This window comes from Trichomycterus rosablanca, chromosome 2, assembly GCF_030014385.1.
Source record: "Trichomycterus rosablanca isolate fTriRos1 chromosome 2, fTriRos1.hap1, whole genome shotgun sequence".
NCBI lineage: Eukaryota > Metazoa > Chordata > Actinopteri > Siluriformes > Trichomycteridae > Trichomycterus > Trichomycterus rosablanca.
In genome coordinates, this window is record NC_085989.1 from 38,903,625 (window position 1) to 38,917,089 (window position 13,465).

The 13,465-nt window shown below is 41.4% G+C and overlaps 1 protein-coding gene across 1 annotated transcript in view; it reads right to left on the reverse strand.

The window, feature by feature from the left end:
• Nucleotides 1-7,092: 7,092 nt before the first annotated feature.
• The window catches only part of col5a3a (collagen, type V, alpha 3a), a 180,503-nt gene continuing 174,130 nt past the window's right edge, over nt 7,093-13,465 (reverse strand). The window contains exon 67 of the mRNA XM_063015234.1: nt 7,093-8,757. Within this exon, the coding sequence (XP_062871304.1) occupies nt 8,611-8,757 (147 nt within the window). The 3' untranslated portion in view covers nt 7,093-8,610. The remainder of the gene's footprint in view (nt 8,758-13,465) is intronic.

Here is a 13,465-nt window from a genome sequence, read left to right on the forward strand (position 1 = left end):
AACATATACAGTTATGGAGGATGAGGGGGTCTGAGGTACATATCTGACACTGGAGCAAATGGGTTCATGTGTCTTTTGTGACTGTTGTTTGCATAAAGGAAGGTGCCACACGTGTCAACTGGCTTTTTGCTTTTCTATTTGATGTACGAAAGTCAGAAGCCCCTTAGACATTCATGGCACGGGAAAGAGAAAATTCAAGAACAAATGTGAACATCATTACCCAGATGCTCAAGATAGGGGACAAGGTGGGCCAACTGACATAAAGGGTCTGCCAAAAAGCATGGAAAGGTTTAGAGGTTATAGAAGCAGTGGTATGTCAAGGCAGCAAAGGACAGAGAGCCAAAAGTGGGTGAGAATGCATTCTACCGCCAATGTTTGACAAAAAGGGATTTGACAAACTGGCAAGGTGCTGATCATCAAACTAGTGTGGGACAGACAACATATGAATTCAACACATTAATATGCTGCAGCCATGGTGATAGTAGAAGGCAACGCAGAACAGCTAAGGGTCCGAGAAGTCAGCAAAGAGAAAGAGACAAGAGAACCACGTTTCCAAGCAGGAGAAATGGCCACTACACATTTAAATGCCTCAGCCACAGCTTATGCCTGAAGTGGAGGTGGAGACTATGCTTGAGTGGGTGATAGAGCCAACGAGGCGTGAATGGTACAGTCAAGTCAAGGGTCTTCCTCCCCAAGAAAGACGAAGGTCTGCGTTTCTGTGTTAACTTTTCCAAACTGAAGGCTGTATCAGTCATGGGGAGAGCCCACAATCTGATTGGGAGGTTTAGCAAAGCCAATCTCTTTACAACTGCTGAGTCCTGCAGCAAATGAACTTCCATCATTTAGGACACCAAGTGGACTTTACCATTTCTTGATTATGCATTTTGGGTTACAAGAAGCAGCAACAATGTTCCAGTGAGTAATTGACAATGTGTTAAAAGGGACTGAGGACTTTTACGTTGATGACATCTTGAGCATCTGAGTAATGTTCACATTAGAATCTCCAAGCTCTGTGCCTTTGTCTTTAGTCGGGATTGGCAGCTCCAATCCTAGAGACCAGAAATCTGGCACAGCCAAAAGCAAACACGCAGTGTCAGCAATTTGGAACAGTGGTAGCCTAGTGGGTAGGGCTTTGGGCTATCAACTGAAAAAGGTTGAGAGTTCGAATCCCAGCTCTGCCATGCAGCCACTGTTGGGCCCTTTGAGCAAGGCCCTTAACCCTGTCTGCTCCAGGGATGCTGTATGATGGCTGACCCTGCGCTCTGACCCCAGCTTCCAAACAAACTGGGATATGCAAAGAAAGAATTTTATTGTACTGTACGTCTGTATATGTATATATGACAAATAAAGGCATTCTATTCTATTCTATTCTGTTCAGTGCAGCCTGGATGAAACACACATCACATGAACAGGGTCCTCCAGGGAATCTTGAATGTAGGGATGACAGTACATACAGCAAAATGCAGATTAGCAAAGAGTGTAATATGCCCCAAAGTGGATAAAATTAAAGCAGTCAGATCATGCCAAGAACCAACCACAAAGAGTTACTTTTTAGTTCTTGTGGGAGGTAATTTATCCCCAACTTTTCCAGCTGGGCAGCAGAGCTCACAGACCTAACTTAAAAGGATAGACACCAAAAAGTGAAATGGAAAGCACAGCGTGAAAGCTTTTAAAGATTTTATCCTTGCTCTCAGAGCCAGGTTTGTGCAGATGAAAGCGTTAGGTACTGGACTGGGAGCAGTGCTGCTGTATGGAGAGGGAGAGGACCAAAAAATGGTTCCATACATCAGCGAACAGCAAAATGCAGCCTAGCAAAGAATGAGGTTTCTTACCTTGGCTACATTTACATGGGCAGCGGTAGCTCGGTGGGTAAAATACTGGACCAGTAATCATAAGGTTGCCAGTTCAAGCTGAACCATCACTAAGTTGCCACTGATGGACCCCTGAGCAAGGCCCTTAACCCTTAATAACTTGAATTGTATTCAGCGATAATTGTAAGTCACTTTGAATGAAAGCGTCTGCTAAATGCATAAAAATTTAAGGGAGTGGTGTAATATGCCCCAAAGTGGATAAAATTAAAGCAGTCAGATCATGCCAAGAACCGACCACAAAGAGTTACTTTTTAGTTCTTGTGGGAGGTAATTTATCCCCAACAAAAAGTGAAATTGAAAGCAGAGTGTGAAAGCTTTTAAAGATTTTATCCTTGCTCTCAGAGCCAGTTTTGTGCAGATTAAAGCGTTAGGTACTGGACTGGGAGCAGTGCTGCTGTGTGGAGAAGGAGAGGACCAAAAAATGGTTCAATACATCAGCAGGAAACTGTCTTCCAGATAAATGGCCTGGCAGGGAAATGGACATTAGATTCTCTGAGGACTTGCAAGCAGGTCTAGGTGACTTTGTAGTCGTAGACTTTTGTAACACTTTACTGATTCTTTCAGGAAATTAGAAAGTGACTGTTAGAGGTTGACTAGGAAGACACTAAATTAAAATTAGTTTTTTTTTATTTTTTTATGCATTTTCTCCCATTTTCCTCCCGATTTAGCACACTCAATTTGTCTTCCGCTGCTGAGGGATACCCGATTGCATCCAAGGAGAGCACATCACTGTACACGCTTCTTCACAGCCCTCCTCTTCTCGCCCCTGCATTCTGCACAGGCGTCTCTTCCATCAATCAGGGTCCTTACACAGCGTATGAAGATCCCACCCCACACATAGTCTGGCCCCTACCCTGCAGATATGGTGGCCAATTAGTATCTGCTTCAGGCACTGCCAATTGTGCCCGCCAGATGGCGCCCAGTCGACCGGTGGCAAGTTCAGTAGTTCAGTTCAGAATCTCGGCGTTGGTGTGCTAGCGGAATATTCTGCTGCACCACCTGCTGCACCACCAACTTAAAATGAGCTTTTATTATTAAAATTATTATTATTATTGAAATTTACTGGGGGGGGCTGGAGGAGCCTATCCCAGCTTTTCAATGGGCGCAAGGCACACAGTAACACCCTGGACGGGGCACCAGTCCATCGCAGGGCAGACATACACACACCCATTCACCTATAGGGCAATTCAGTGTCTCCAATTAACCTGACTGCATGTTTTTGGACTGTGGGAGGAAACCCACGCAGACACAGGGAGAACATGCAAACTCCGACAAGAAAGGACCCAGACCGCCCGCCTGGAGATGGAACCCAGGACCTTCCTGCTGTGAGGCGACAGTGCTACCCATTGAGCCACCGTGCCTCCCTAGTCCTTAAGTAATGAACCCTAAACATTTTGGTTGATGTAGTCATGTGTTACTACCTTTGTTAAAAAGGCTTAGTGCATAGAAAATAACAAATATTTATTGCCATTTAGGATGGGTGTAGAGTGTACATTTTTTGCCAAATGGTACCTTTAAAAATCAAAGCTTTTTATCGCCTGAGAGAACATAGAGATAAAAAAGAAAGGGTAATGTTGACACAGGGTGTCTATGATCAAGAAACTCACAGATCAGACACGACAAGCAGTATTCATGTTACTGAGTGTTTAATTTTTATTATTACATCATTTTAAAGTGTTTTCCCTCCCAGACTTGAGGATGCTGCTATCTTTATCTTGACTTCTGTGCTTAATGATCATCAGGCAGCCTGTGTGAGAAGAAGAAAGAGAAACAGGCTAGCTTGGAATATTCAGTTTATCATGTTTTACCACAGGTATGCTTTATTCTCTTTGGCTTGCTATCTAATCCAGAATCATTTCATTACTAAAATACAGAAACACACACACATATATAGATATACACTGATCAGCCATAACATTAAATCCACCAACTTGTTTCTACACTCACTGTCTATTTTATCAACTCCACTTACCATATAGGAGCACTTTGTACAATTACTGACTGTAGTCCATCTGTTTCTCTACATACCTTTTTAACCTGCTTTCACCCTGTTCTTCAATGGTCAGGACCACCACACAGCAGGTATTATTTGGGTGGTGGATCATTCTCAGCACTGCAGTGACACTGACATGGTGGTGGTGTGTTAGTGTGTGTTGTGCTGGTATGAGTGGATCAGACACAGCTGGAGTTTTTAAATACCGTGTCTGCTCACTGTCCACTCTATTAGACACTCCTACCTGGTTGGTCCACCTTGTAGATGTAAAGTCAGAGACGATCACTCATCTATTGCTGCTGTTTGAGTTGGCCATCTTCTAGACCTCCATCAGTGGGCACAGGACGCTGCCCTTGGGGCGCTGTTGGCTGTATATTCTTGGTTGGTGAACGTTTCTTAGTCCAGCAGTGACAGTGAGGTGTTAAAAAACTCCATCAGCATTGCTGTGTCTTATTCACTCATACCAGCACAACACACACTAACACACCACCACCATGTCAGTGTCACTGCAGTGCTGAGAATGATCCAACACCTAAATAATACCTACTCTGTGGTGGTCTTGTGGGGGTCCTGACCATTGAAGAACAGCATGAAAGGGGCTAACAAAGCATGCAGAGAAACAGTTGGACTACAGTCAGTAATTGTAGAACTACAAAGTGCTCATATATGGTAAGTGAAGCTGATAAAATGGACAGTGAGTGTAGAAACAAGGGGGTGGTTTTAATGTTATGGCTGATCGGTGTATACACACACACACACACACTGTGTGGGCTTTATACCTGTCTCATTCTCCTAGCTTGCTCTCCTGGGAAAAGAAACAAAAGTTAATTGAAATAAATGAACTCGAGGGTTGATTAGAACCGTGAAGTGGGAAGTGATGTTGATTACAAGCACACAGAAAAGGAAGGAAACAGAGAGGAGGAAATAAAGAGATGACAAAAAATAAAACAAGACAGACAGCTAGAGAAGATGAGCAGTTAATGAAGACACATGTTCATATCGCCTTTGGAGAAATCATCACAGTCTCTCTGATCCTCTCCTCAGAACTAGCAAACTGAAGCATTTCAAAAGACGATTCGACTCTTTTAAAACATTTTTTCTTTTATTCACTCATTTTTTCTTATACAAATACTTTCTTTTCATCCAGGAAGCAAACTGTTATTTGAATACCTGTATGATATATAAAATTAGCACCACAGATACTATAATATACACACGAGAGGACGGGATAGACTGAGTGTGATGGAGCAAGAAGCGTTTTATTAAGGACTAAACGCTCCCACTGCGCATAATTATATACTGCTTTACAGCTGTTAGATCATGTTAAATGTTAAATGAATAATGATTAGCACCAGATATGCCTTCAAAATGTCCACACCATATAAACGATTAGTAAAAGTTTATTTTTTTTCTTCACTGTGAAGTTCCTCTTCCTTCACTAGCTCACATCCCGTCCTCTCCAGACAAAACAATGACAAAAGGAGGCATAACATTTTCTGTAGCACCATAACAGAGCACCATTTTACAAAACAAAATGAGAATGGTGAACAGCTTAATAATAAGCAGTCGTTACAACTACTGCAAATAAGTTGGACATATCCGGAAAGCACAATGGACCAAAAGTTGTTGAAACAATGTCATCATAGCAAGTGTATCATAAGACTGACAGATCAACAGTTAAGCAGGACTGGCTTGATTTCATTCCTCCTGCTAGTGAAGTTATCGTTATAGCACATAACCCAGAATGTCCTCGCACCACCATTATCTACTAATAAAATAAACATCATGGCATCATGACTCCTTTGCCTGACGACTAACATAGTATGATAGGACACAAACAAAAACTGTATTTGTATTTGCTTCTTCAGTTGAAATTTAATCTCTAGTTTCATCTCTAGTTTCATCTCAAAATTCAACCCCACACACCTTTAAAATCAGATAAAGGTTGCTAAGTTGTCTTACTATACAGCTCTCCTGTAATACATGCAGAACTGAACTGAGGCTATGGGGCTACCATAACTGGGTAAATATTCTATAAATGATTACCACAGATCAGAAATGCATTTCCTTGTACTAAAAGTAATTGTATTATTTATTTTATTATTATTGTTGTTAGTTTTAATGTTTTTTTTGTTTCCCACAAAATACTAAGCTCATATGTAACAAACCTATAAATGAACCTGTTCAAAATGTTACTCTGTATTGCTAACTTTATAAAGCAGCATAATAACATTTGGCATAAGGTGTTTGGCATGCTAAATCTGGTTACATTCATATACAGTGTAATAGAAAAGTATTTGCCACCAGCATTAAATACACTGTATTCATGGCATAACCATTTATAAAGGTGACAAAACCAATTATTAGGTTTAGGGGAATATATAAACACTGATCAACCATAACATTAAAACCACCTCCTTGTTTCTACACTCACTGTCCATTTTATCAGCTCCACTTACCATATAGAAGCACTTTGTAGTTCTACAATTACTGACTGTAGTCCATCTGTTTCTCTGCATGCTTTTTAACCTGCTTTTACCCTGTTCTTCAATGGTCAGAACCCCCACAGGACCACCACAGAGCAGGTATTATTTAGGTGGTGGATCATTCTCAGCACTGCAGTGACACTGACATGGTGGTGGTGTGTTAAAGTGTGTTGTGCTGGTATGAGACACAGCAATGCTGATGGAGTTTTTAAACACCTCATTGTCACTGCTGGACTGAGAATAGTCCACCAACCAAAAATATATCCAGTCAACAGCGCCCTGTGTGCAGCGTCCTGTGTCCACTGATGAAGGTCTAGAAGATGACCAACTCAAACAGCAGCAATAGATGAGCGATCGTCTCTGACTTTACATCTACAAGGTTTGACCCAACTAGGTAGGAATAGAGTGGACAGTGAGTGGACACGGTATTTAAAAACTCCAGCAGCGCTGCTGTGTCTGATCCACTCATACCAGCACAACACACAATAACACACCACCACCATGTCAGTGTCACTGCAGTGCTGAGAATGATCAATCACCTGAATAATACCTGCTCTGTGGTGGTCTTGACCATTGATCAGGGTGAAAGCAGGCTAAAAAGATATGCAGAGAAACAGATGGACGGCAGTCAGTAATTGTAGAACTACAAAGTGCTTCTATATGGTAAGTAGAGCTGATAAAATGGACAGTGAATGTAGAAACAAGGAGGTGCTATTAATGTTATGGCTGATCAGTGTATGCTTTCCAGTGTAGTGTAAAATACATGTTGCATATTATCACATGAAATGGTAATGACAACACAATTACCAATGGTGCAATAATTGCATCTATTCTAAGTATGTTAACAGTTTGAGACACACCTCAGCTCAACATGGAACCTGCTGGTACGGCTTCAGATCTGATCTTTCTACTAGTGGATATTACTTCATTATGGTTGTTGTTTGGAATTTGGCGCAGCTAGTATAGTGTAGCCCTTGTCTGTAATGAATTTGTTTGTCTTATGTTTGCTTTACATTGTCTACCTCCAGATACTCTAACTGTGCCGCTCTAAATTGCCCCTAGATGTGAGTAGGTGAGTGAATTGGTTAGTGTGTCGTCCTGAGATGTGCTGAGGCCCATTTTAGAGTGTATTCCTGCCTTGCTCTTAGTGTTTTTGGGTGGTTGCTGAGCCCAGGTCTCACTTATCTGGATGTTGTGTTTATTGTAAATGAATTAAAAATATAATAATCATAATTTGTGATGTTTGTTAATGAAATTTAACAACGACTTGAGTAAAGAGATTTCTTTCCTTAGTACAGGAAGACATGTTCATATTGTCTGTGATAATCCCTTAAAATGTGTAGATTATATAAATAGAGTTTACCTTGAAAAAAACATGTAAGCATTTTTAAGCTAACACTGAGTTCAGAACGGATCATATCTAATGTGTAGAACCTGTAAGACATGGACAAATGAAATGAGACCACATGACCTGGCCTGTTAGAAATAACAAGCAATCTAAGTGATTTGACTACTTTACATATTAATACGCTGCTGCACAGACCCCCCTCCTGCCTGGCAAGCACAAATGGCACATGTTTATTTATGATGACACACTGATTAAAGATGAGCAATGCTGCAAGGCTTATGTGTGACAGAAAGCATCTCGGAAAAAACAATTAACTAGATCCGGACGGCAATTCCTTGTCAAAACTGTTTTGAGGTATAAATTTGCTTCTGTTTACACCGTGATGCAGCCGATGTAAGGCAAAGCCAGTGAAAACAAAACATTTAAATGTGTAACCCTTAATGCTGTAGCTGTTCCTTCGAGTGGCAGATTAATTTAAAATGACATTACAAATAAAAACAAACAAGCATGTGATCCATGGCACTAATATTAAAGTCTGCCGCTACACTGTGGGCTAAGTGGACCATAGCGCAGGTGACAGGCAAAACGGGCTGTGAATGGGAGAGACTGTATCTGCTATTCAGTGTCAGTTTTGCTGGACACGGCTTATTAATCCAAACCAGTCATACCACATAATTCACACCGTAGGTGAGCAGACGACAGGAACATGGAATTCAAATATCGTGGATAGCTTTCCCTTGATAAATGTGCTTGGTTTCCTCAGGGGTGCCTCCTGGGATCTCTTGTCCTCTCATGATGTGGTGCTTGAAATGTTGACATAAAAAACGCATGCCACATGAATAATAAATAAAGCATGTGGCAATGACGTCTAGAGTCTGTAATTGAAAAACTAGTCTTTAGTCTGATTAATGCTTAACCATTAAAACACACAGGTCCGATCTCAAAGCCAAATTTCTGGTTGGTATTTCCAAAGTCTAATGCGGAAACGTCCATAATCGGGAGCAGCTCCGATCTTGGGGAGTTGATCTCTAGAACTGTCCTGTCTTGACCTAGACGTGTCTGCAAAACACAAAACAGGGCATGAATAAACAGAATTCAATGAACAAAAATCACTGCATCGCAACAGTCATAGTTGACTAACAATGTATTTATTTATTTATTAGGATTTTATCGGCATGTTTTACACACTATGTTTACTTGACAGGTAATTACTGGTTACACAAGATTCGTAAATTCACGTATTTTACGTATAGTCATGGACAATTTTGTGTCTCTAATTCACCTCACTTGCTTGTCTTTGGACTGTGGGAGAAATCCCTGCTCTGATTGAGGAGAACGAAGCTAACCCACGCCCGCTCCGACACGTGGGCAGCACGCCGTATGCATCTTATCACCTACACTTTGACGAGTGCAGTGCAACTCAGTGTTGTGTATGGAGAGACACACCCTGAGAGCACTCTTTTTTTCTCATCTCTGTGCAGGCGCCATCAATCAGCCAGCAGAGGTCGTAATTGCATTAGTTATGAGAGAGAGACCCCATCCGGCTTAATCCCACCCATATCTGAACAACAGGCCAATCGTTGTTCATGTGGCGGCTCAGCCTAGCCTGCAGGCAGAGCTGAGATTCGATACGATGTATTCGAGATCCCAGCTCTGGTTCCAGCGTGTGTTTTTACCGCTGTGCCACCTGAGCGGCACATTTGCTTTTTTAGATTTGTACTGAAGCTACAAGCCTTCCCTAAAAATCTTTTCTTTTTCTATAAATGCACATCTCAAACCTGCAGCTGTGTAACAATATTACAATAACTTGTTGATGTGGTTAAGGGCGTGAGGTAACATTAGTATTCTGGTTGATTGCCATTGTTGACAATTACACCTCTTTTTCTCACCACTGTGGTAAATCTTAGAGGATTTTCACTTGGCAAACTGTCTTAGCTCCCCAAGCTTATCAGGTTGCCAAAATCCTCCAATTATTTGAATCAGATTCAAGTTAAAAGATGGGCTAAGCCATGCAAGCATCTTCAGATTCTGTTTTAGAAAATCTTGAGTTAGGTGGGTTGGGGAAATGCTAGCCCACTGGGCTCATCATCACTGTTGCAAATGCAACCTCTGCTCCCTGGTAAAGACACCTGTATAAGAGGTGGATGATTCACAGAAGAGCAAACGTGACTCTTTTTCTGTGACAGTCCACCACTGGCAGATTAAAAAGCAGCAGGCTAAAACATGTTTGTCAGAGGGGCCTTAATTTATTCAGGCTATATGTATATACTGGGTTGCCATGCTGTGAAATGTCTAGATTTAGGTTTTTCTCTCTGAAGTTGACCAGGCAAAATATAAAATATTGGATTCATACTGCCTGCATTGAAATAACAAAGTAAATTTATCACAGGGCAAACACACACACACACATATTTACACCTAGGGTAATTTTTTTTTTATGCATTTCTTCCCATTTACCTCCCGATTTAGCACACTCAATTTTGTCTTCAACTGCTACCAGAGATACCAGATTGCATCCGAGGAGAGCACGTCGCTGTACACACCACTTCCGACACGTGCACAGCCCTCCTCTTCTCGCCCCTGCTTTCTGCACAGGCGTCTTCTCCGCCAATCAGGGTCCTTACACAGCGTATGAAGACCCACCCACCCACCCACACATAGTCCGGCCCCCACCCTGCAGATATGGTGGCCAATTAGTATCTGCTGCAGGCACTGCCAATTATGCCTGCTAGATGGTGCCCAGCTGACAGGAGGCAACACCAAGTTTCGAACCGAGGGGTTCAGAAACTCGGTGCTGGTGTGCAAGCAAAATATCCCACTGCGCCACCTGGGGGCCGGGTAATTTTAATCTCCAATTAACCTGACTGCATGTCTTTGGACTGTGGGGGGAAACTCACACTGACGTGGGGGGAAACTCACACTGACACGGGGAGAACATGCAAACTCCACACAGAAAGGACCCAGAGCGCTCCACCCAGGACATTCTTGCTGTGAGGCGACAGTGCTACCTACCAAGCCACCAGGCCGCCCAAAAACAGTGGATTTATTTTTATTTGCATTTTCTGCACTGTCAACTTTATCTAATTTGGGGTTATAAGGTAAAATACACTATTAGTGCTATTTAAAAATATGTTAATTAAAATGAGAAAACAATATTGTTTATATCCAATATAAGAAAAATCTTAATTAATTTAATTGATTTTAAAAAAAATTTTTTATCACCGCTTTATCCTGGTCAGGGTTGGGGTGGGTCTGGTTTCCTAGGCATATTACAGTAACTGGACAGGATGCCAACCAATCGCAGGGCAGGTCCTTTAGACAATCATGTCAGTATATAGACGCCCGACAGCACTGATAGGGACTCAAACCCTATCAAAAGAGTAGAGGAGGGCTGTGCACATGTCGGAAGAGGCGTGTACAGCGATGTGCTCTCCCTGGATGCAATCTGGTATCTCTCAGCAGCGGAAGACAAAATTGAGTGCGCTAAATCGGGAGGAAAATGGGGAGAAAAACCCAGCAGCTTTGTTCAGCCCTTAGCTTGAGTGGTGCGGTAATACGTCATCAAAGTGTGCATATGAGACAAAACTGCATTTGTGTGGACTAACCGGCAGATTCACTCTAAAAGCGTCCACATGTATCTGTGTTTATCTGGATTTTTCTCACTGTTTCACTTTGAAACTTGTGTTACAGCTTGAGCTTCTTTTTATTTTAGTGATTTTACATTGTTTGTGTTATTTTCATTGTATAAGAGTCAAAAACAACCCCATTATTTTACATAATCCTAAAATATATGCAGTTCCACAGGACCATGGAACGCATTAACAGGTTTCCCATACATCCTTATGGGACAAAATACCTTAAAACTCAAAGCCTTTTAAACTCAATGCCAGTCACAGTAACTGATGTTAAGTTTAAGGTACCACTGCATTTGGGTCCAGGTGTATAAATCGACTGAAGATCCTACTGTTTTCTTCTGCACTACTGCCCTACTAATGAATGGATGAATATTACACTATTTCACACAGTCAGAGCATATTTGAATATTTTCTATGTGCAAATTTGCCATCACAGAATGTTCAGATTACACAAAGAACTGTGGGAAGTCTGAGATGTTGTATTTAATGAACAATATTAGCAGTCGAGGATTTCTCCGAGCCTCTCAGAGAGCATAATACCTGCTGTTATTACTGTGTTCTGAATAACAAATTGTTGACAAAAACCGAATCATTATTTCTTCAGTTTATCATACACAGATCTATTACACTGTAAACAAGATAACAAAATGACATTTCCATAAGAATACATAAATTATCTATGACATAAGCCATGTACACATCGAAATGAGTCACTGGGTGAATAAATTAACTAAAATGAAAATGTCATGAATAAAATTTCACCATTACTTGCTGTTCTCATTACATAGAAATGCTTTAGGTCAGTGGTTCTCAACCAGGGGGCTGCCACCATAGAGCCTAGCGGGATGTCCCGTTGCATTTGAATGAGAAGAGTAAAAATAATCTCATGTAATGGGACAGGAAAGTCAATACGATGTTGGCATATGAGAGATCTCTTGTGAGGTCATATACACCGATCAGCCATAACATTAAAACCACCTCCTTGTTTCTACACACATTGTCCATTTTATCAGCTCCACTTACCATATAGAAGCACTTTGTAGTTCTACAATTACTGACTGTAGTCCATCTGTTTCTCGGCATGCTTTGTTAGCCCCTTTTCATGCTGTTCTTCAATGGTCAGGACTCTCCCAGGAGCACTACAGAGCAGGTGTTATTTGGGTGGTGGGTCGTTCTCAGCACTGCAGTGACACTGACATGGTGGTGGTGTGTTAGTGTGTGTTGTGCTGGTATGAGTGGATAAGACACAGCAATGCTGCTGGAGTTTTTAAATACCGTGTCCACTCACTGTCCACTCTATTAGACACTCCTACCTAGCTGGTTCACCTTGCAGATGTAAAGTCAGAGACGATCGCTCATCTATTGCTGCTGTTTGAGTTGGTCATCTTCTAGACCTTCATCAGTGGTCACAGGACGCTGCCCACAGGGCGCTGTTGGCTGGATGTTTTTGGTTGGTGGACTATTCTCAGTCCAGCAGTGACAGTGAGGTGTTTAAAAACTCCATCAGCATTGCTGTGTCTTATCCACTCATACCAGCACAACACACAATAACACACCACCACCATGTCAGTGTCACTGCAGTTTTGAGAATGACCCACCACCCAACTAATACCTACTCTGTAGTGGTCCTGACCATTAAAGAACAGCATGAAAGGGGCCTAACAAAGCATGCAGAGAAACAGATGGATAATTGTAGTAAGTAATTATAGAACTACAAAGTGCTTCTATATGGTAAGTAGAGCTGATAAAATGGACAGTGAGTGTAGAAACAAGGAGGTGGTTTTAATGTTATGGCTGATCACATGGATTTACCGAACTTCCCATGAGCAACGATGCAAAACCTTTTTTCCTCCGTCAGAACAATATTTTAATTATTAATGTTATTTTTAATATTATAATTATTTATGTAATATTATAACTTGTGTCAAGGGGGTCCCAGAATTTATTTTTTTACTTATGGGTGGTAATAAGGTTTAGTGTTCCTATGTCGTTCTTTTAATACATTAAGTCACGTTAAGCTTTTTTTTTTCTAAACACAAGCTTAAGAGTGAAACAGAAGGAAAATCAAGCTAAACACATACATACACCAACCAGGCATATCATTATGACCACTGTGAAGTGACCAGGTGAAG